The sequence below is a fragment of the Rhodotorula graminis genome (genome assembly GCF_001329695.1).
Source record: "Rhodotorula graminis WP1 unplaced genomic scaffold RHOBAscaffold_16, whole genome shotgun sequence".
Taxonomy (NCBI): domain Eukaryota; kingdom Fungi; phylum Basidiomycota; class Microbotryomycetes; order Sporidiobolales; family Sporidiobolaceae; genus Rhodotorula; species Rhodotorula graminis.
In genome coordinates, this window is record NW_017264943.1 from 101,104 (window position 1) to 122,232 (window position 21,129).

The following is a 21,129-nucleotide window of genomic DNA, read 5'->3' on the forward strand; positions in this document are numbered from 1 at the left end:
AAGCTTCATCAGCTTGACGGAGAGTCGGCTCCTCTTCTCGGTTCTCTCTCGCCCGCGGCTGCTGGCGGAACCCAGCCAGTGCCGGTGAGAGGCGTGCGCTCTCGTCTCGGCCGGCACCGCAAGCACGCAAGACGCGGCGTTATGGCGTCGGTTCGCCCGGCTCGAAGCCGGCGGCTCTCCTCCTCCTCGCTCGCTCGTTGCGCTCGACCACGACCGCTTTCACCCAAGACGCTTCCCGTTACCATGACCGTGCCCACCGCCGAGGCCCCCCAGCTCAGCTTCGAGACGTGCGCCCCCCTCCTCCTCCTCCTCGCCCCGCAAGGCTTGTGTGGGGAAGCTCACCTCGTCGCTCCCACAGGCAGCAAGTGCACGCAGGACAGCGGCCCGACCCGACGACGAGGTCGGTCGGCGTCCCCATCTATGCCTCGACCGCCTTTGCCTTCGACAACGAGCAGGTGCGCCCCCTCCCACCTCCGACCCGACCAGGAGGAGCTGACCCTCGCCCTCTTGCAGCACGTCGAGGACCTGTGCACGTTCCAGACCAAGGGCTACCACTACAGCCGCGTCGCCAACCCGACCAACACGGTGCTCGAGGAGCGCATCGCCAAGCTCGAGGGCGGCGTCGGGGCGGTCGCGGTCGCGAGCGGGCAGGCGGCGACGGTGCGTTCCTCTGCTCTCTTTCAGAGGTTGCGAGAGGCTCCGGGCCTGCGATGGTCCCGCCGCGAAGCTGAGCTGACCCGTCTCGGCCTCGCAGCTCGCCGCCGTCATTGCGCTCGCTCGCTCGGGCGACAACTTCGTCGTCAGCAGCCATCTGTACGGCGGCAGCTTCTACATCTTCCGCCATTTCCTGCCTCGCCTCGGCATCACGGGCAAGTTTGTCACGTCGAGCGACCCGCGAGAGTTTGCCTCGCAAATCGACGAGAACACCAAGGGCATCCTCGTCGAGAGCATCGCCAACCCGACGCTCGACCTGTTCGACCTACCTGCGCTCGCCGACCTCGCACACAAGGCCGGCGTGCCCCTCATCGTCGACAACACGTTCGGCGCGGCGGGGTACCTCATCCGGCCGGGCGACCTTGTGCGTCCTGGCGCTCGTTCCTCCTCCCTGAACCACCGACTGACGAGCCTCTCTCGTCACAGGGCGCCGACATCATCCTGCACTCGGCGACCAAGTGGATCGGCGGTCACGGCGCTGCACTCGGCGGCCTCGTCGTCGACATGGGCAACTTTGACTGGGCGAGTAACCCTCGCTTTCCCGAGTTCTCCAAGCCCTTTCCTGGCTATCAGTGCGTCCGCTTTCTTCCTCTCTCTCTTCGTCGTCGTCGTCGTCTCGTACTGACAGTTTTGCTCGCTGCAGTGGCATGATCCTGACCAAGGTGCGTCGACGACTCGCCCCACTTTCTCAAGGAGCCAGACTGACCCACAAGGTCCGAGCGCGCAGCAGTTCGGCCGCGCCGCCTTTGCCGCCAAGATGAAGCTCGAGACGGTGCGTCCCGCCTTTCTCGACCTCGCCCTCGGCAGACCCGCACTGACCGCGCCTCGAGCCGATGCAGATGCGCGAGATGGGCGCGACCTTGTCGCCGTTCGCGACGCACTCGCTCCTGCAGGGCCTCGAGACGTTGACGCTCCGGGTCGACAAGCAGACGCAGAGCGCGCTGCGGCTCGCGCAGTGGCTCGAGGCGCACGAGGCGACGCTCTGGATCTCGCGCACGTCCCTCTCTCCCTCTCTTCGTCGTCGGCGAGTACGACGACCTGTTACCTGACTCCCTCTCGTCGCCTCTGCAGATCCCGGCCTCGCCTCGCACCCGTCGCACGCTCTCTTCAAGCGCTTCCTCCCACGAGGCAGTGGCGGCATGCTCTGCTTCGCCCTCAAGCCCACTTCGTCCCGCTCGTCGACCGCCATCGCGCGCGCCTTTATCGACGCGACGCAGCTCGCCATCCACGCGCCCAACGTCGGCGACGTCAGGACGCTCGTCCTGCATCCGCAGAGCACGACGCACCGCCAGTTGACGCCCGACGAGGCGCGCGAGAACGGCAGCACGCCCGACTTGATCCGGGTCAGCGTCGGGATCGAGGACGTCGACGACATTATCGCCGGTGCGCCTCGCCTTTCTGTCTCTCTCTCGTCGGCGAGCGTGACGAGACGGCGACTAACTTGGGAGCTCCTCTTCCTCCCTTCCTCTCTCGCTCGCAGACTTTGCGCAGGCAATCGAGGTCGTGACTAAGGGTGCGACGTAGCTCGACAAGTGCATCGCAGTTCCATTCCCATCTCTACGAGTGCCGCGAGAGAGAGCGAGCGCCCGTCGAGAGAGAGATAGAGAGCGTCCTCCGCTCAAGCGAGCACCTCGGGCCCGCCGACCGGATCCACCTCGCGCCCGTAGAACTTGGTCCACACGTCGCCATGGCTCCTCGTGATGCCCCTCCACGCCGCGAGCCCAAACACCTCCTCGTGCAGGTCGCCCTGCCTCACCTCGCTCTTCTTCTCTGCGCCGTTGGCCGTGCGCGCCGCCTCGTCGAGGAGCGCGGGATGGATGTCGGAGGGCGAGAGGACGGGGACGAGGGCGTCGAGGCGCGGGCAGAAGAAGAAGGGGATCGAGAGGCGCGCTGAGGAGGAGCGCGTCGGGAGGACACGGTGCGTCGTCGCCGCGTACAGGCCGGCCGAGAAGCGCTCGCTGCGTGACGAGGGGCAAGGTCAGTCTGTCGTTCTCGCGAAAGAAAGCCCGGGAGAGAGAGAGAGGGCGAGAGAGAGAGGGACGCACACGACCTGCCCGACATTAATGACGAGCTCGTACTCCCTCGGCTCGACCCCGACCCACTCGCCGTCCCACAGCTGCACCTGCAGCCCTCCCGTCGCGTCCTGCGCGAGCAGCGTCAACCCGCCACCGTCCTTGTGCGCGCCGACGCCGAGCCCGCCGCCCTCGTCGTCGTCGCCTGGGCGCACGGGCGGGTACCGCACGACCTTCATGCGCGAGTAGGCGGGCTCGCCCTCGCGGTCGGGGCGCGTCGCGAAGAGGGACGTGAGGCGGGAGGGCGAGGGGGTGAGGGACTCGGCGAGGAGGGAGAGGAGGACGCAGGAGATCGAGGTGCAGAGGGCGTGCCAGTGCCGGAGGGCGGGCTCGAGCGCGGGGACGAAAGAAGGGTACTGGTTCGGGCCGTACAGGACGCGCTGCGAATGGAAGGATGGGTTAGTGCTGCGCTCGAGACACGGTCGCAAAGACAGAGAGAGAGCGGAAGACGACGCACCTCGATCCGGGTTCCGGGCGGCGGCGGGTACTCGACCGCCGGCTCCGTGTCGGGCCCAAGGTCAATCTGCTCCCTCAAGTCATGCCGCCCCTGCGTCACCTCGACGCCGTACGCCGAGTACCCGCGAAAGTGTCTCGACCTCGCCATGCCAATCCCCTCGACCTTTGTCGCCTCGTCGTGCGCAAAGAAGTCGGCCGACGCCGCGAACGCGGCGTCCCACGAGGCGCGCCAGTCGGGCACCACGGCGTCGATCGACGAGAGGTACAGGAAGCCGGTCGTGAGCAGGGCGTGGCGCAGTTGGCGGATGAACTCGGGTGGGTCGGCGTGCGCGGTCGCGTACGAGAGGACCGGGAGCGACATGGTCGGGTCGAGTCGGGAGGGAGAGGATGGGACGGCGGACGTTGGCCGGCGCTGCCGCTCACGAGGTCGGGTTGGCGAGGAGGAAGTCGAGGAAGGCGAGGAGGAGAAGGTGGGGAAAGAGGTCGGCGAACGGCGCAGGCAGTTGGCGGTGAGGCGGCTGCGGCGTCGTCGTCGTCGATGTCGAGTGCTGCGAGTGAGTGGGTGGCGACGGAAAGAGGCCAGGAGGCGAGAGCGAGACCACATGGCCAGCACCTCAACTCGACCCCACCTCGCGTGATCGGCAAGCTCGGCACGGAGACAGAGAGAGGGCAAAGAGTACACGTTGCAGGCTGCGCATCTACTTCTTCGGCTTCTTGGCTGCAGGGAAAGTGGGCGTGGTCAGTTCTAGGACGCACTGGCGGCGCAGGAGAGAGAGAGACGAGACGCACTGCCGTACTTGCTCCTCGAGACGGCCCGGCCGGCAACTCCTCCGAGGTCGAGCGCGCCGCGCACGATCTTGTACCTGGTGGCGAGTGAGTCAGTCCTGCGACTTTGAGGAAAGAGAGAGAGCCACAGAGACGCACTTGGCTCCGGGCAAGTCCTGGGTGCGTCCGCCGCGCACGAGGACGACCGAGTGCTCCTGCAAATTGTGGCCCTCGCCCGGGATGTAGGCGATGACGGCGCGGCCGGTGCTGAGCTTGACCTTGGCGACCTTGCGCACGGCACTGTTGGGCTTGCGGGGCTTGACGGTGTAGACCTTGCTGCAGACGCCCTTCTTCTGGTAGCAGCCCTCGAGCGCGGGCGTCTTGTTCTGCCGCCGCACGAGCTTGCGGGCGCCACGCGTCACCTGGTTCAAGGTCGCCTGGGCCGGGCTCGAGGTCGAGAAGGTGCGGGGCGAGGCGGCGAGTCGAGGGAGCGAGGAGGAGGAAGGGGGGAGGACGAGGCGGGAGGTGGACGCGAGGGGTGCGGCGCGGGCGAGTGCTGGTCGGGCCGAGAGGCTGATGCGCGCGAACGAGCTCGCAAGCGACTGCATGGCTCTTGTCGTTGTCGTTGATGAGGGAGAGACGACGAGGAGGAAGATCGCCTCGCTCTTCACTTCTCGCTCGCATCAACCCCTGGCAAGGCAGTGCTGCACTAGAGCTACCTGTCGAGCTGCTTTCGACACCTTCCGATTTCTCGCAAGACCGCCCGAGCCGCCGTCGCCTCTCGACCTGGTCGCCCGCCTCACCTCCACCTCGACGAGCTCCTCACCCGCCGACCACCCGCTCGAGCAGGCGCAAATGGCCCGCGCACCGATCGACAAGCTCCCGCCAGAGCTCGTCGCCCGCATCGTCGACCTCGCCGTCGAGGGTTGGCCGTCGACCGTCCGCCTGCGAGCCGCGACCTTGCGCAACCTCGCCCTCGTCGCACGAGCCTGGGTCGAGCCGGCACAACGCGCACTCGAAGCACGAGTCCACATCGACTCGTACGGTCGAGCGCGCGCCTTTCTCGTCCGGCGTCGAGCGTCGGCGCGGCCTCTCGTCCTCGACGAGCTGGTCCTGTTTTTCGACTTCGCGCCTCAAGACGACGACTTTTACCCGCTGTCCGACCTCCAAGTCGTCGAGCTGTGTTGCATGGGCGGCGACGAGGGTGCCCAGATCCGCTCGCTCCACCTGCGGTCGACGCTCTTCATGGCGGCGTTCGACCTCAACCTGCTGCGCCTGCCCGCCTTGCGAGGTGAGCCCGGCTCTGCTCTCTGGCTCGCTTCGACCATGACGTTCACGTGCTGAGCGACGGTCGTCTTGCAGCCCTGCGCCACCTCCGTCTCAACCTTCCGCTCGAGGTGCCGGCCGACTTTGCGCCGCTCGCGCTCCGGCTCGAGCGCCTCTCCCTCTCGGCCATGGTCGACCAGCCCGCCTCGCTCTTCCGGCCCCTCCTCGAGTCGTCGCAAGACACCCTGACGGCCCTCGACCTGTTTGTCATCAAGAGCGGCTCGCCCCTCCACGAGCGCCTCGTCGCCGCCTTCCCCTCCCTCCCCTCGCGACTGCGCCAAATCTCGATCTCGACGCACTGGGTCGCCCTCCCCGACTCGCTCGTCGACCTCGTCGCGTCGTGCAACAACCTGTGCACCCTGTCGCTCGACGGCGTCCCCCTCGAGCAGGTCCTCGACGTCGTCCTCCCTCGCCTCTCGATCACCTCGCTCGTCGCCCTCGACCTCACCCTCCCGTCCTCGTTCACTTCGTCCTCGCATGCGGCCACCTCCTTCGTCGACCGCATCCTGCGCATCGACGCCCTGCGCGGCGTGCGCTTCCTCACGGCGACGCGGCGCATCGAGAGCGCGAGCGACGAGCTGCCGAGCCGGCGCGAGTGGCGGCACGAGGGACGGCCCCAGCCGTGTGCGTGCATCTACGAGGCGACCGCACGTGAGCCTTCTTCATTCCCTCTCTCATTCGGGCTCGATCGCGTCGCACCCTCGTCGAGCGAAGCGCTCACTCAGTCGACCACCTTCCGCAGGTCGTCCGCTTCCGTGAGGCGACCTCTTCGCGCTTCCTCGATCAATGCGGCGCATTCTCCGGCCACCACGCGCTTCTGTGATCGTGCAGAGCTCGACCGCGAGGACGACGGGTGGGCGCGAGAGCAGCGGGGCCGTGCGGCGAGAACGAGGCCTGTGCGTCCTCCCTTCTCTCCCTCCCTCTCTCTCTCTCTCCACGCCCTCAGCCGCTTACGTCCTTGTCCACCGGCTCTCGCCGCTGTCCTCGCAGCAGGAAAAGATTGGGCGCGAGCGACGAGAGACGAGCCAAGTGAGGCGGCGTCCTCCCCGCTTCCGCTCGCACCCCTCCCCGCCCTTCACCGCCTCGTCCTTCGTTCCTCGACCCGGCGTCGGCCCGCACCCGCCTCGCAATTTGCGGCACCTCGTCCGATCTCGTCGTCGTGCATCGAGCACCCTCGATCCGGCTTTCGGCAGCTGGGCCTCGTCGTCGTCGTCGCGCGGTGTCGCCCTCCCTCCCTTCGCTCTCTCGTCCTGCTCGACCTATCCTCTCTCGCGAGCTTCTTCGTCCTTCTTGCTCCTCTATCAGCACTCGTCGCCTCCAGCTTCGGCCCCGCCTCGTCCAGCACCGGCCTCCGCCTCCTCGAGCTCAACCGCGCCGCCTCGTCCACCTCGCCCTCAACCTCCCGCCGCTCACCGCGCCTCGCCCACCATGCCGTTCAAGCGCGTCGAGTACCGCGACCTCGACATGTTCTACGTCCTCAACCCGGACCCGGCGAACTTTGCGCGGGCGACGCACGAGAACCTGCCGCCGTCGAACCCGCTCAAGCCTGGCTTGCCGGTCCTCGTCTTTATCCACGCCGGTGCGCCCTATTTTCTCTTCTCTGCTCACTCGTGGAGCATCACTGACTCGCTCGTGTCGCCGAACAGCGGGCTCGAACCTGACGAGCTGGCGTGCCCAGATAGGCGACGCGCGCCTGTCCAACAGCTTCAACCTCGTCGCCGTCGACTGCCGCTTCCATGGCTTCACCAAGGGCGGCGAGAGGACGTCGCACACGCTCGAGAACTCGGCAGAGTGCGTCATGGCGACCCTGGTGCGTCCCGAGCCTCGTTTCGCTCTTCCCTTCTCGACGAGGTCAGGCAGGGCGGCGCTCACGATCTTCTCGAGCCTCGCAGGACGAGATGGACTTTCCGAGCTACAGCATCTACGGCGAGGGCGTGCACGGTTCGGTCATCGCGACGTGGATCGCCATCAAGCGGCCCGACAAGGTCTCGTCGCTCCTCATCGCCTCGCCCGGCTTCATGTCCGAGTGCGTCCCTCTCTCTCTCTCTTCCTTCCTCTCCTCGCACTCGATCACTGACCGCGGACCCTCCCACAGGCCACCTCACGTCGTCGCCATGCTCCGCGACGTGCACGACGCCCTCATGGAGAACAAGAACGGCCGAGGCGACGGCACGGGCACGTTCCCGCCCGACGCGCTCGAGGGCATCTGCGCCTACTTTATCGGCGGCAACGAGCGGCTGAGGGATGCGAGAGAGCGCATGAAGGTGCACTTTCAGGAGCGGTACGGGAGGGGAGAGGGCGCGAGCGCGCACGACGTCAGCTGGCTCTTTCTCGCTGTGCGTCCACTCTTTCGTCTCGTCCTGCTCGAGGCATCGCGCACTGCGACCCCTCGAGCTGACAAGACCTCGACGGCGCAGGTCTACAACCGCAAGCCGATCCCGCAAGACCTCCTCGCGTCGATCCGGTGCCCGGTCCTCATCCTGCGCGGCGGCGACGACCACATCGTGTGCCCGCTCGAGGCGTGCGAGATGTGGCAGCGGTACGTCCCTCGTCTCTCCTTCTCGACCGGCCTCGTCGCGCGGCACTGACTCGCTCGCCTCCTGTCCCTGCCTCCCTCGGCCCTTCTTCTTCGACCTCGCGCACCATCGCCTTCCTCGACCTCGCCACCACGCCCATCAGCTCGTTCGTCAACGCCCGAGGCCCCGTCCAGATCCACGCCATCTCTTCGGCGCCCGGCCTCATCTCGCTCTCGGACAGCAATATCGTCAACCGCATCATCCTCCAGTTCGTCCAGCGGTCGATCGCGGCGGCCAAGTGAGGCGCGTGGGAGGGACTCTGGGGCGAGGACCGTCCTCGAGGGCTGCGGGCGGGCAGGAGAAGGGCGGCGCGAGGACTGGGTCGGCCGGGGACGGCGCTCGAGGTTCAGGGTTCGCGAGGAGAATGACGGGCTGCGCCGGCGTGCGCTCTTCCACTCTGTTGTACATCTGTGACTAGCTTCGACTATCTTGAGCACTGCAATATTGTCTGCCTGAAGCTCGGCGGCGGTTGAACGGCGAGAGCAAGTCGACCGAGCGACCTTCTCAAGTTGAACTCCCTCGACTCGTACTCGACCCGCTCCGTACTCGCCCTCCCGCGCTCCCGCATCTCGCTCTTCCCTTCACCTTCGCCTCTCACTCTCCACATCCAGCTTGACGGCCCTCGAGCCAGGTGAGCGGGGACCCAGGCCGGCGTCGGCGAGGCGGCCTGAGCGCATTCACTGCTCGCTCTTCCTCCCTGCCACCGGCCCCGCGCTCGTCTCTAGCCCCTGCGGCTCGCCCGCTCTCCTACTCTCTGCTCTCCACGGTCTCGGCGCATACAGCTCAGAGCCTCGTCGAGCTGTCGGCGCGCTGGCTGCGCCGGTCGGCCGACTCTTGCCCCTCTCCTTCCCGTTCGCGTTTGCTCGCGACCACCTCGACGACTTGTCGCCTCCTGGCCGGACATTGCTCGTATCTGCTGCGCTCACGTCTTGTCTCGACCGCCGCTCCGCCCATGCCTTTCTCGAGGCTCGAGGACGTCGACCTGTGCGTCTGCCTCTTTCTGCCTCTTTGCGAGCTACACGTCGGACCTGACGAGCACCCGTCCGACAGCGACATCTTCTGGTACCTCAACCCCGACCCAGCAGAACTTGCGGTCGCGTCGCCAGACTGCTTGCCGGCCGCTCAGCCGCTCAAGCCAGGCCTTCCTGCGCTCGTCTTCCTGCACGTCTGTTCGTCCTGCTTCCTCGAATCTCTCGGTCGACCGTCACGATCATTCACTGATAATACGCCTGTCGCAGCCGGCGGCACCGCGCTCGGCTTCGCGCGACAACTCGCCGACCCTCGTCTGCGCGAGCGGTTCAATCTCGTCGCGATCGATTGCCCTCTGCATGGTTTCTCGCGCTCGACGTACAGGACAGAGCACACGCTCGAGGACAGCGCCAAGGCCGTCATCCGTATCCTCGTATGCGTCACGTCTCTCTGCGCTCGAGCCGGTCCTCCAGCGTTGCTGACGTGTCGCTCGCCGACGGCCAAACAGGACGAGCTGCAGCTCTCGACGTACAGCATCTACGGCGAGGGTCCGCACGGCGCCAACATTGCGGCCTGGATCGCCGCCAAGCGCGTCGAGCAGGTACAGGGGCTCGTGCTCGCCTCACCCGGCTGGCCCGTCGAGTGCGTCCCTCTCGCTTTCTCGGTTTTCTCGCGCCGTACCTGACCAGCACGCTCTCGCTCGACGTCTACAGGTCGGCAGACGTCGCTGCCTCGCTGCACGAGATCAAGGAGGCCATGAGCGTCAACTGCCTCGACGAGCGCGGCGACCGCTCGGGCACTTTTCCTGCCGACGCGCTCGAGGAGATCACGATCTACTTCCTCGGCGACACGGAGCGCCTGAGAGAAGACCGCAAGATGCTCGGCGAATACTTTCAGCAGCGATGTGCGTCGCCCTCGCCCGCTCGAGAGCCCTCTCCTCCTCCCCTCCTCCTTCCTCTCCCGCAAGCTCACGCTCCTCTTCCTTCCCCTCGTACCACAGACGGCACCGGTCGACCCTCGTACGAGTTCCGGTTCCTGTTCTCGTTCATCTACGAGCGCAAGCGCATCCCGACCGAGCAACTCGAGAAGGTCCGTGCGCCGGTGCTCTGCCTGCGCGGCGGCGCCGACAGCATCGTGTGCCCCGACGCGGCGTGCGAGGAATGGGTCTGGTGCGTCGGACGCTCTCACTCTCCCTCTCTCTCGCGACGCGACGAGCGCGCAGAACCTTGACGCTCCCCCCTCGACCGACGACAAACAGCGCCTTCCCAAACGCCCGCAACGGCGCTCAGTGCGTCACGGTCGCCGACGCGCACAACATCCTGTCGATGGCCGAGGGCGGGATCGTCGCGCGCATCGTCAGCCAGTTCTTGCACCGCTCGCTCGCCGAAGCGGCGAGGCTGTAGAGCCACCTCTTACCGGCGCTCGAGCCGGCTCGAGCGCCTTCCTCCCCCTTGCCCTTCGTCGCGCAGCAGCACTACACGTCTCGCCTCTCTCTCACTCTCGCTGCCGTAGATCTTGCAATCAGTCGTCTGACTCTGAGTCTGTCGCAAGTGCCCGGCCGTGCTCGACTCCTTCTCTCTTACTCGCTCCGATCTTGCAGCCTCGAGTCCTCTCTCAGCTCGCGAACGAGACGGCGCAACGAGCACAGATACAACATCGACCCTATGGGCAAAGTAAAGGAGGGGAGAGGGAAAGCTACAGAAGCCCATCAAGAGCCCGCACTCGAGTGCTCAGACCCGCTCATCCGCCGTCGGCGCGCCAATCTCGGACGCCACCTCGCGCACGTCGCCGTCGCTCCCTCCTCCTCCTCCTCGGCGAAGCGCTTGGCGGCCCCTCTTCTTGGGCGCGTGCAGGTCGCGTTGGCAGAGCGGGCACTGTCGGGCCGGCGTCCAGAAAAGCGAGTCAGTGATCGTCCCTCGCAAAGAGAGATCTCAACGCGCACGAGCGAAAGAGGCGCGACGCACCCGTCCTGAGACGGCGAGCCAGTCGCCGAGGCACTCGGTGTGGAAGGTGTGGGCGCAGGGGAGGAGGATGAGGCGCTCGGGCTGCCAGGTGGCGGCCTCGGGCGAGGAGAGAAGGGGAGGGGGCTCGTACTCTGCGGGCAAGAGGGAGAGTCAATGTCGTGCTGCTCGAGAGGGTCGAGCGTGTCGAGGCATCGAGAGAGGGAAGGGGAGGAAAGAGAGAGAGAGAGGGCGAGAGGGACGCACCGCACAGACAAATCGCGCACGCCGCCTGCGACTCGGGCAGCCTCAGCCCCTCAACCCCCTCGGGCAGCGGCGCCCGCTCGCCGTCCGCCACGCCTGCGCTCCCGCTCGACTGTGCGCCGCTGCCCGCTGCCCTGTCCGACGGACGACTCTTGGCGCGACGACGCCAGAGGCGCCAGAACTGGCGGCGAGGAGCGGCGGGTGGGGCCGGTGAGGGTGAAGGAGGGGGGTTTGGTGTGGCGGGAGAAGGAGTGGGAGAGGCGGGATCGGCAAGGGCAGGCGACGCGGATGCGGCGCTCGGCGGAGGACCCTCGTCGGGGATGATGCCGCTGCGGACGAGTGGGACTGTCAGGGACGCCAGCACGCACCGGCCGTGCACCTCACAGCCGAAGCCCTCGACGGAGGGCTCGAAAGGAGGAAGAGAGGCGGTGTGACGCACAGGAAGACGCGCTGGGGCAGGCTCGCGACGTCCTCCTTCTTGAGCGGGCCGACCTCGTTCTTCTTCTGGCCCATGCCGAACCAGCGCACGCCGATCTGTACGATTCAGGTCAAACAGCTCAGCCACGGGAGCGTCACGAGGATGCCTGCGAGGCGAGAGAGAGAGAAAGGCTCGACGCACGAGGAGGAAGGGGAGGAAGAAGATGACGAGGGTCGCCCACACGAGGATCTCGGCGACGTACAGCCAGCTGAAGACGAGTGCGGCGACGGCGCCGCGGTACAGGGTTGGCGAGTCGGCCGGGCACGACGTGCTCGAGATGACCCACCAGTTGCCGGCGACAAAGACGACGACCGAGTAGATCGAGATGAGGTCGGCGAGGCGCCGCACGCGATAGTCGACGGCGAGCGAACCGACGTGGCGTGACTGGGCGAGCGCGGCGCGCACGGCGTCCGGGTTGCGGCGGTCGGGTCGAGGCGGCGAGATGGTGAGCCAGAAGTAGGCTGCGGACGCACGTTCGAGAGAAGGTCAGCTCGCTCGCTCGCTCGGGGGTGTAGGTCGAGAGAGCGTGGACGCACGAGGGAAGGCGCAGACGATGCGGACGATGACCATGACCAAGTACGGGCCGAGCGGGACGTCGCACTGGTCGTGGTACGAGGTTGCGCAGATGACGGTGAAGGCGACGACCTGGGCGAGCCCGACGATGCCAAAGAAGGCGAGTCGAGCACGACGAAGACCCTCTGCAGGCGAGTAGGCTGTCAGTGAGGTCCGTCCAAGGTACGGAGGACTGCACCGCCTCGTCCTCGGTGGTCGGAGGGGGGAGGGGGGACGAGAGGGACGCACGGAGCTCGCCGGTCGCAGCCCACATGCGGCGCAGGACACTCAGCCGCACGGTAGCAGCAGGTGGCACCGTGTCGCCTCCCATCGCCACGCCGATCTCGTTGCCGTCGTAGTCGACGTCGTCTTGCCGGGGCGGAAAGGTGTGGGGGGACGAGGTGAGGACAGGGGACGAGGGCGGGCTCAGGGCGAGCGGCGGTAGAGTGGGTGGCTCGCTCGAGGTTCTTGTGAGCTGTGGCGGTGCGCTGGCCATCGCCTGAGCGGGTGGGTCGAGAGAGGGAGAGGACAAGGGCCGAACCGCCTCCTCCCGGCCGACGAGGCTCGCGTCGTGCTCAAACCCTCTCGAGCAGGCTGCAGACTTGCCAGCAGGGCGTATGAAGCTATCACAGAGAGTCCGGAAGCTCGCCCGATGCCGACGTCGCCCGGCGCAAAGGCTTTGTCCTCTCAGCTCCCTCCTCGCTTCCTGCGCGACGCAAGGCTCGACGCACGCACGCAAAGCCTCTCTCGACTGCGAGAACCGCTCGACGTCGACGACTGGAATGCGCAATTCAAGCTGAAGCTCCCCTCCTCGGTCCGCTCAGGCCCGGCCGCCCTTCTCCTCGCGCGCCCGTCTCGCCGCCTTGAGCTCGCGCGCGTACTGTACGAACTCGCGAGGAACGATCGAGAACGGGTCGTCGTCGTTATACCAGCTGATGCGCGCGCCCTTGATCGCGCACTGCGCCTCGACGTCGACAAGGGCGGCGGCAAAGTCGACCGAGGTACGCGCGAGGGCGAGGAAGGACCGAGGAAAGACGAGGACGACGGACCCGGCAGTCGGGTCATTTCTCAGGAACTGGAGGGTGTCGTCGAGGCTATAGTAGCGGTGGTACTCGATCTGCTCGGCGCTTGGCTTGAAACAGAGCTCATGGCGGTTCAGGGCGCTGCGGCCGACGGCGTGATCCACCAGTACAGGCGGCGACGTGGACCTCGCCAGCTCGGGAGTCTCGTGACTGAGGCTGAGCACTCTGCAGTGGATGCGCATGACATCGACTTGAGCGATGATCGAGTTGTCGAGGAGGATGTCGAGCGGGGCATACTCCACGTCCGACAATATGCTGGCGATGTGCATGACGCGCAGCGAAGGCATGTGCAGGGGCGCAATCCAGTTGCGGATGATGTCGGGCTTGGCTTTGCAGTGCGTGACGCTGAGCTCCTCGAGGTGGGCGAGGCTCGGCAAGGGGTGGTCGGTGATCTCGAGGTGGACGAGGGACAGCCGGCGTAGGTCTGAGAGACGGAATGCGTCAGTGGGGGTCGCGAAGGAGCGAGGGAAAGGTGAGCGCACACTTGTGGGACGCAACGAGTCGGTGGTCGAGCGAGGCCAAGAAGAACCGCGGGTTGAAGAGGTTGACGACGAGCTCGACGACCTTTGGACAAACAGTGGCGATGGACACGCCCTTGCGGCACTCGAACACCGTCCTGCCACTGCTGATGCTGACATCTGGCTTGATGACGAACTGCTCGGTGAAGTGGCCGAGCGACGCAGGCGCACCGTGGCGAAGCAGCTTGTCCAGCCGCGCGCCGTCGCCGAGGACGACACGCTGCCATAAGACGGGTTGCGCGAGTCGACGGAACCGGTGCGACGTTCGACATAGGTATGCGAGCGCGCGCTGCACGTCCTTGTCCTCGACCTGCTCCTCGCTGTTGCCGCCGACGCGGGACGCGGCAAGCTCCTCAAGGATGGCGACGATGAGCTCGTCCGGAAGCCGATCGGCCATGATGTGCGACAGATAGTAGAAGATGCAGAGCTGCAAGGGAGACGGCGCGAGAGGGGTCGTCAGCACGAGAACTCGAGGGCGAGGAGAGGGAGAGACGAGAGGGAGGACGCACCTCGATGAAGGACGGGGCCGACTTGCTGCCTAGCAGGACGCAAGCTAGATGACTGTGAAGGAGCAAGGGCTAGTCAGTATCGGTCCTGCGCTGCTGCGCGACCTGCTGCGACCCTTCCCCACGAGTGAGCCGGCACCTCGTCGCCAGCCGCCGCTCCCACCGCAAGGGGGCACGCACGGGGGTGCACAGGAGAGAGACAAGGGCATGGGACGCACAGAAGATGTATCTGGACCTGCCGAGCGAGGATGAAGCTCGTAGTTCCGGGTCGCGTTGACGGCGAGCGATGAAGATGACGCTGAACGACGGCGACTCGGGGCGGCTGGCAGACGAGACAGGCGTGGTCCCAGAGAAGGCTTTGCAGCTGAGCACACTTGACAGACTCAGCCGAGCGAGTGGTCGTGGTGGGCGCGTGTCGAATGACGCCGAGGGGAGATGGCTCTCGCTCTCTCGCCTCCTCCTCACTCGCTTCAGCTCAGACTGCCCCAGCTGCAGCTCAGAGGCGCTCTTACAAGCCCACGCGAGCCCGCCATGGACTCTGCGGCGCCCGCGTCTCTCGCGCACGACCTCGAGGTCCTGTTCAACCTCGTGTCGCGCTTCGTCGTCTGGGCTCTCCACACGGGCATCGCCTGGGTGCGCACACTCTCCCTAGAGCTCTCACACATCGAGCACACCTGACCCTGCCCCTCGCGCGACAGTCGACCCGCGTTCTCGCGTTCGCGACCCTCACCGTCCCGACCGCCCTCTTCTCTCTCCTCCACTACTCGGCGTCCCTCACCTTCCACCTCACGTTCGTCAAGATCCTCGCCTTCCTCCTCATCCTTACCACGATCGTCAGCTGGATCTACAAGGTCCGGTACCTCAACCGCTACACCCAGCTGCGCGACTTGCCCGGCGGCAGCCGCATCAAGGGCGACGAGGGCTTTGACCTGTGCGTCCACTCTCTCTCGTTCCCTCCCCCTCTCTCCTCTCGATGTACTGCGCCTCGTCGTCGAGGTCGCCGACGCGCCGCTCGGCCAGGTGCCCGCACCGAGGTGACGCGAGCGCCTCCATGTGGGGGCAGGCGGAGCGAGCACCCGACGAGCGCACCGAGGCTTGTCCTCCTCGATCTCACTCAACTGACGAGCACGATGCGCACCCGCAGGCATCCCGACCTGGCCACCGACCAGGCCCCGAACGGCTTCCACAACTACCTCGACGAGTTCTGTGCGTCGACCTCTTCCTCCTCTCGCTCGACTCGCGAGCTGACCCTCTCTCGCCTCCCTGCAGTGTCCGCCATCAAGGTCTTTGGCTACCTCGAGAAGCCGGTGCGTCTCTCTCTCTCTCTCATCTCCCGCGCGCTCGACCTGACCTCTCGCTCCCACAGGTCTTCCACGAGCTCGCTCGGCACCTCCAGACGCGCCGACTCGTCGCCGGCGACACGCTCGACCTCGCCAAGGACAAGTCGTTCTACATCGTCGTCGACGGCAGCGTCGAGGTGTACGCGCGCAACCCGTCGGACAAGACGGGCGGCTCGTCGGCGTCGCCGGCCGACGACGGCTACGCGACCGACGATGACGAGGGCGGCAAAGGGTGGCAGCTCCTCAACAACGTCGAGAGCGGCGGGACCCTGTCGAGCCTGTTTACGATTCTGAGCCTGTTCACCGAGGACGTCAAGCTCCGGTACGAGGAGGACGGCCAGCCGGGCGACGACTCGTCCGACGACGGCATGGGCCCGCACCACCGCCCCGACGCCGACGTCGCCGCGTTCGACCTCGACTTTGACAAGGTCAAGCGGCCGGGCTTTCCCGGCGCGCCCGCCGTCCGCCAGTCCGACACCGAGGACGCCGACGACGAGGACGCGGCCACGACCGAGCGCGAGCACGAGCACGACCACGGCCTCGACTCGGACGCGCTCGACTCGTCCATCGCGCCCTCGGACTCGCGCTCGAACGCGACGACGCCGTCGGGCATCCGTTCGCCCGCAAGCGAGCAAGGGTCGTTCTTCCTCCCGAGCGCGACGACGGGCGCCACGACGACCGCCGCGACGTCGCCGCCGGCGAGCACGACGAGCCGCTTGTCGCGCACCTCGCGCCGCGCGATGCCGACCCTGTCGACGCTCGGCAGCGCGAGCGCCGGCGGCACGCGCCGCCCGTCCCTGTCGCGCCCGACGGCGCTCCCGCACCGGCCCTCGCTCGCCGCACGCCATCCGCCCTACGCCGCCCGCAAGCAGTCGTCGCGCACGCTCGGTGGCGGTGGTGGGCTCGGCGGCGGCAAGCTCGGCGGCGAGGGCGTCGGGCAGGGCGAGGCGACCATCGCGAGGGCGGCGACCGACACGACGCTCGCCGTCATCCCGGCCGAGGCGTTCAGGAGGTTGACCAAGAAGTTCCCCAACGCGGCAGCGTGAGTCCCGCTGTCTGTTTTCGTCACGCTTGAGGGCGACGACGAGCCCTGCTCGCGCCGGCCTCTGCTTCTCCGTCCCGTTTGCAGAGAACGCGCATTGACTCGAGCTCCTTCCCGCAGGCACATCGTCCAGGTCATCCTCACCCGCCTCCAACGCGTCACCTTTCTCACGGCGCACAAGTACCTCGGCCTCACGCGCGAGGTCATCCGCACCGAGCAGGCCATCAACGACCTCGCGTGCTACCCTCTGCCCTCGGCCTTCTGGGAGTCGGGCGGCATCCAGCGCCTCCGAGCCCGCTTCGTCCCCGAGACCAAGCTCAACGGGCCCGGCGCCGACGGCGACAGCGGCGACGAGGGCGAGCACGACGACTACTTCTCGATCGGCCGCCGGCTCGCGAGCGCGGGTTCGGGCGGCAAGCGCGGCGGGGCGCGCAGCGGTGGCGGCGGCGGTGGCGGTGCAGCAGCAGCAGCAGGCGCCAAAGGTCGTCGAGCAGTCGCAGGCGGCGCAGGACGGCGCTCCAACGTGCCGCTCGAGACGCCGTACGCCGGTCCGCGCATGGGCGACGTCTTCTGGTCCGACGACGACTCGTCGCAGCGCGACGAGGGCGTCCGCATGCGCTTCCGCACGACGACGCCCGGCCTCGTCGCCGCGTCGTCCTCGTCCTCGGCGGCGGCGGCGAGTCGGCGCGCCGTGAACGGGCCTGCCGCCTCGGCCAAAGCGGCGGCCGGGCCCGGCCCGACCTTGACGCGCAAGGCGGGCGACCTGCTCACGATGAGCGCCGTCACGGACGGCCTGCGCGGCGTCGGGAGCCCCGTCGTCCAGACGCCGAGGCTCGAGCGCCTCAAGTCGACGGCGGTCGGCGGCGGCGGCGGGGCGGGAGGAGGAGCAGGAGGAGGCACGACGAGCTCGGGCGAGGGGACCGAGTTCGACCTGCGCGGCGCCGTCATGGAGTCGATCTCGAAGGCGATCGGCCTCGTCCAGCCGCACGTCGCCGCGTCGTCGGTCGAGGCGTCGCCGCTCGTGCGCGCGACCGAGCACCACTCGCGCCCAAGCGGCCTGCGCGACCAGGCCGCGTTCAACTCGTCGTTCGGCTCGCTGTCGTTCCTCGGCCTGCAAGGGCTCCACGACGACGAGTCGTCCGTGTCGTCGGCGTCGGCGTCGGCGCTGTCGGCCCTCGGGACGCACGGCGGACACGGCGGCGCGCAGAGCTTTGCGAGCATGGACCTCGAGAACGAGGTCGAGATCCTGTACTTTCCCAAGGGGAGCGTCCTCGTCAAGGAGGGCGAGCGAAACGCCGGCCTGTACTTTGTCATCGAGGGCTTCCTCGACGTCAGCATGCCCGAGGCCGAGTCGACCCTGTCGTCCAAGGGCCGCACCGCCGAGCAGCGCCGCGACGACGCCAACAAGGCGGCTTCCGCGGGCGTCAAGAAGGGCCCGACGACGACGAGCCAGCCCATGGGCGGCGCCAAGCCGAGCTCGACGACTCGCTCGGGCGGCGGCGTCGGCGCGACGGGTCCGACCACGACGCGCAAGCCTGCGCCCGCCGCCTCTACCGTCCCACCTGCACCACCGCCCAAGCCCAAGTCGATCCCGCTGTTCACGGTCCGCCCTGGCGGCATCGCCGGCTACCTGTCGTCCCTGTCGGGCTTCCCTTCGTACGTCGACATCGTCGCCAAGACCGAGTGCTATGTCGGCTTCCTGCCCGCCAAAGCCCTCGAGCGCATCATGGACCGCAAGCCCATCGTCCTCCTCACGCTCGCCAAGCGCCTCATCAGCCTCTTGTCGCCGCTCGGTGCGTCCCTCAGTCCCTCCCTTCCTCCTCGCTCGCCGGGACCGAGACTGACTCCGTCGCTTCCTCGCCACAGTCCTCCACATCGACAGTGCGCTCGACTGGATGCACGTGAGCGCCGGCCAGGTTATCTACCGCCAAGACGACGACGCCGACTCGTTCTACATCGTGCGTCCCGCTCGTCGCGCACGAGCCTCTCTTTCGCGCCATCCTGACTCTCTCTCTCTCCTTCTCGCTGCGACAGGTCATCAACGGTCGCCTGCGCTCCATCGTCGACCGTCAAGGCGGCGGCGTCTCGATCCAGGCCGAGCACGGTCAAGGCGAGTCGGTCGGCGAGCTCGACTGCATCACGGCCTCGCCGCGCCCGTCGACGCTTCACGCCATCCGCGACACCGAGCTTGCGCGCATGCCCATGACGCTCTTCAACGCAATCTCGGTCCGCCACCCGCTCGTCACGATCCAGATCAGCCGCATCATCGCCGCGAGGCTGAGGAGCCAGGTCGCGCGCGAGGCGAGGATGGTCGGCGGCCTGCCCAAGGAGCTCGGCGCGCCCGGCATGGGCGACGGCAGCATGGGCAAGAACAACTTCAACCTCAAGGTGCGTCAGGACCGTCCTCCTTCTGCGGGCGCTCGGCGCGGTCGAGCCCCGACCGAGCGCCCTTCGTGTTGGAAGTCCCCGTCCTGACACTCGCGCTCCTCACAGACCGTCGCCATCATCCCGACCAACCGCCACGTGCCCATCTCCGAGTTCGCGATCAAGCTGCACCAGGCGCTCGAGTCGATCGGCGCCCCGACCTCGTACCTCAACCAGGCGACCGTCATGCAGGTCCTCGGCCGACACGCCTTCAGCCGCATGGGCCAGCTCAAGCTCGCCGGGTGGCTCGCCGAGACCGAGCAGAAGTACCGCATCATCCTGTACGTCGCCGACACGGCCGTCTCGGCGCCGTGGACCCAGACGTGCATCCGCCAGGCCGACTGCATCATGGTCGTCGCCGACGGCGGCGCCGACCCGGAACTCGGCGAGCACGAGAAGCTCCTCGTTGGCATGAAGACGACGGCGCGCAAGGAGCTCGTCCTCCTCCACGCCGAGCGCAACGTCGTCCCCGGAACGACCCGTCGCTGGCTCAAGGTCCGTCTCGCGCTCTCTCGACCTCCTTCTTCTATGGCCTCGCCTGACTCACTCTCTCGTCACCGTGCTCGCAGAACCGGTCCTGGGTCCATGCGCACCACCACGTCGAGATGCTCGGCGCGACGCCCGAGGTCGACCGCTCGTCCGTCGACGACCCGGCCGCCGTCGTCGCCCTGCGCAAGATCGCCGCCCGCGTCGAGCTCCAGATCAACAAGTACAAGAAGGTCGGCCCACGTCCTGCGCCGTCCCGTGCGCCGGCGCAGAGCGACTTTGCGCGCCTCGCGCGCCGCCTGTGCGGCAAGTCGATCGGACTCGTCCTCGGCGGCGGCGGCGCTCGCGGCATCTCGCACCTCGGCGCGCTCCAGGCGCTGCAGGAGCGCAGCATCCCGATCGACATGGTCGGCGGGACGTCGATCGGCGCGTTCGTCGGCGGGCTGTACGCGCGCGAGGGCGACCTCGTCTCGGCGTACGGGCGCGCCAAGCGGTTCAGCGGGCGCATGTCGACCCTGTGGCGCATCCTCACCGACCTGACGTACCCTGTCGTCGCCTACACGACCGGTGCGCCCCCCTCTCTCCTCTCGCGTCGTCGTTGTCGCTCTCGCCGCCGACCCTGACTTCGCTCTCTCGCGTCGCTGCAGGTCACGAGTTCAACCGCGGCATCTACAAGTCGTTCTACGGCACCCACATCGAGGACATGTGCGTCGACAGTCCCCTCTCTCGCTCCACCTTGAGCTCGTCGTCGCCGTACTGACCCTGTAGACGCCGAACGCAGGTGGATCCCCTTCTTCTGCAACACGACCAACATCACGCACTCGCGCATGGACGTCCACACGTCGGGCTACGCCTGGCGCTACGTCCGGGCGTCCATGTCGCTCGCAGGCCTGCTCCCGCCGCTGTGCGACGAGGGCGACATGCTCGTCGACGGCGGCTACGTCGACAACCTGCCCGTCTCGGTCATGCTCGCCCAGGGCGCCGCGAGCGTGTTCGCGGTCGACGTCGGGAGCGTCGACGACACGAGCCCGCGCAACTATGGCGAGAGCGTCAGCGGATGGTGGCTGCTCATCCAGCGGTGGAACCCGTTCGGCAAGGCGCCCAACGTGCCGAGCATCACCGAGATCCAGGCTCGCCTCACCTAGTGCGTCCTCCTCCTTCACTCTCTCTTTCTCTCGGCGGCCGACGACGAGCGAGCCCGAGCACGCCCTGACTGACCCGCGTCATCGTCCCGCCCTCGCGCAGCGTCTCGTCGGTCAAGACGCTCGAGGAGGCCAAGGCGACCCCGGGCGTCCTCTACATGCGCATGCCCGTCACCCAGTTTGGCACGATGGAGTTCAAGCGGTTCCCCGAGATCCTCGGCGCCGGCCTCGAGTTTGCCAACGAGCTCCTCGACGAGTGGCGCGACAAGGGCGAGCTCCCGACCGGCATGGAGGGCGACGGCGAGCCTGTCAAGAAGCAGAAGCGCGGACAGAGCATCCGGAGGAACTCGATCTGAGCGAGGTCGAGCGCAGCGTTTTCTCGTCGATAGATCTCCTTGTCACTTTCAGTTTCTGGTCACCCTCACTCGCACCCTCGCAAGGCACACTTTCTCTTGGTCTCTCTCTCTCTCTCGCGCT

General features: G+C 67.4%; 9 protein-coding genes across 9 annotated transcripts; 5 read left to right on the forward strand and 4 right to left on the reverse strand.

Moving 5' to 3' along the window:
• Nucleotides 1-243: 243 nt before the first annotated feature.
• On the forward strand, nucleotides 244-2,238 carry RHOBADRAFT_32327 (uncharacterized protein; the record flags this gene model as incomplete). Its single annotated transcript, XM_018413024.1, has 10 exons — nucleotides 244-287; nucleotides 359-455; nucleotides 514-660; nucleotides 755-1,078; nucleotides 1,141-1,286; nucleotides 1,358-1,376; nucleotides 1,442-1,486; nucleotides 1,554-1,707; nucleotides 1,786-2,097; nucleotides 2,195-2,238. The coding sequence occupies 10 exons, from the start codon at nucleotides 244-246 to the stop codon at nucleotides 2,236-2,238; spliced, it is 1,332 nt and encodes a 443-aa protein (XP_018268197.1).
• Nucleotides 2,224-3,603, reverse strand: RHOBADRAFT_55985 (uncharacterized protein; the record flags this gene model as incomplete). Its single annotated transcript, XM_018418115.1, has 3 exons — nucleotides 2,224-2,672; nucleotides 2,760-3,166; nucleotides 3,244-3,603. 3 exons carry the CDS (start codon nucleotides 3,601-3,603, stop codon nucleotides 2,333-2,335), a joined length of 1,107 nt encoding a protein of 368 aa, XP_018268198.1. The 3' UTR covers nucleotides 2,224-2,332.
• Nucleotides 3,604-3,940: 337 nt separating this feature from the next.
• RHOBADRAFT_46992 (uncharacterized protein) lies at nucleotides 3,941-4,615 on the reverse strand (the record flags this gene model as incomplete). Its single annotated transcript, XM_018414902.1, has 3 exons — nucleotides 3,941-3,960; nucleotides 4,032-4,105; nucleotides 4,167-4,615. The coding sequence occupies 3 exons, from the start codon at nucleotides 4,613-4,615 to the stop codon at nucleotides 3,941-3,943; spliced, it is 543 nt and encodes a 180-aa protein (XP_018268199.1).
• A 247-nt stretch (nucleotides 4,616-4,862) lies between these two features.
• RHOBADRAFT_46993 (uncharacterized protein) lies at nucleotides 4,863-6,092 on the forward strand (the record flags this gene model as incomplete). Its single annotated transcript, XM_018414903.1, has 3 exons — nucleotides 4,863-5,298; nucleotides 5,370-5,957; nucleotides 6,076-6,092. The coding sequence occupies 3 exons, from the start codon at nucleotides 4,863-4,865 to the stop codon at nucleotides 6,090-6,092; spliced, it is 1,041 nt and encodes a 346-aa protein (XP_018268200.1).
• Nucleotides 6,093-6,761: 669 nt separating this feature from the next.
• On the forward strand, nucleotides 6,762-8,151 carry RHOBADRAFT_46994 (uncharacterized protein; the record flags this gene model as incomplete). The annotated part of the gene is made up of 6 exons (XM_018414904.1): nucleotides 6,762-6,912; nucleotides 6,980-7,143; nucleotides 7,226-7,353; nucleotides 7,429-7,669; nucleotides 7,751-7,872; nucleotides 8,013-8,151. 6 exons carry the CDS (start codon nucleotides 6,762-6,764, stop codon nucleotides 8,149-8,151), a joined length of 945 nt encoding a protein of 314 aa, XP_018268201.1.
• Nucleotides 8,152-8,861: 710 nt separating this feature from the next.
• RHOBADRAFT_55987 (uncharacterized protein) lies at nucleotides 8,862-10,281 on the forward strand (the record flags this gene model as incomplete). Its single annotated transcript, XM_018418116.1, has 7 exons — nucleotides 8,862-8,893; nucleotides 8,960-9,078; nucleotides 9,148-9,311; nucleotides 9,387-9,520; nucleotides 9,592-9,782; nucleotides 9,879-10,047; nucleotides 10,137-10,281. The coding sequence occupies 7 exons, from the start codon at nucleotides 8,862-8,864 to the stop codon at nucleotides 10,279-10,281; spliced, it is 954 nt and encodes a 317-aa protein (XP_018268202.1).
• A 279-nt stretch (nucleotides 10,282-10,560) lies between these two features.
• RHOBADRAFT_55988 (uncharacterized protein) lies at nucleotides 10,561-12,608 on the reverse strand (the record flags this gene model as incomplete). The annotated part of the gene is made up of 7 exons (XM_018418117.1): nucleotides 10,561-10,752; nucleotides 10,843-10,973; nucleotides 11,086-11,411; nucleotides 11,522-11,616; nucleotides 11,702-12,021; nucleotides 12,097-12,258; nucleotides 12,362-12,608. 7 exons carry the CDS (start codon nucleotides 12,606-12,608, stop codon nucleotides 10,609-10,611), a joined length of 1,425 nt encoding a protein of 474 aa, XP_018268203.1. The 3' UTR covers nucleotides 10,561-10,608.
• Nucleotides 12,609-12,932: 324 nt separating this feature from the next.
• RHOBADRAFT_55989 (uncharacterized protein) lies at nucleotides 12,933-14,109 on the reverse strand (the record flags this gene model as incomplete). The annotated part of the gene is made up of 2 exons (XM_018418118.1): nucleotides 12,933-13,618; nucleotides 13,677-14,109. The coding sequence occupies 2 exons, from the start codon at nucleotides 14,107-14,109 to the stop codon at nucleotides 12,933-12,935; spliced, it is 1,119 nt and encodes a 372-aa protein (XP_018268204.1).
• A 528-nt stretch (nucleotides 14,110-14,637) lies between these two features.
• Nucleotides 14,638-21,100, forward strand: RHOBADRAFT_39615 (uncharacterized protein; the record flags this gene model as incomplete). Its single annotated transcript, XM_018413637.1, has 16 exons — nucleotides 14,638-15,149; nucleotides 15,363-15,424; nucleotides 15,488-15,525; nucleotides 15,585-15,956; nucleotides 16,271-16,432; nucleotides 16,500-16,600; nucleotides 16,721-17,165; nucleotides 17,355-18,023; nucleotides 18,135-18,393; nucleotides 18,467-18,558; nucleotides 18,635-18,988; nucleotides 19,094-19,519; nucleotides 19,594-20,077; nucleotides 20,158-20,215; nucleotides 20,292-20,654; nucleotides 20,756-21,100. 16 exons carry the CDS (start codon nucleotides 14,638-14,640, stop codon nucleotides 21,006-21,008), a joined length of 4,650 nt encoding a protein of 1,549 aa, XP_018268205.1. The 3' UTR covers nucleotides 21,009-21,100.
• Between the last annotated feature and the right edge of the window lie 29 nt (nucleotides 21,101-21,129).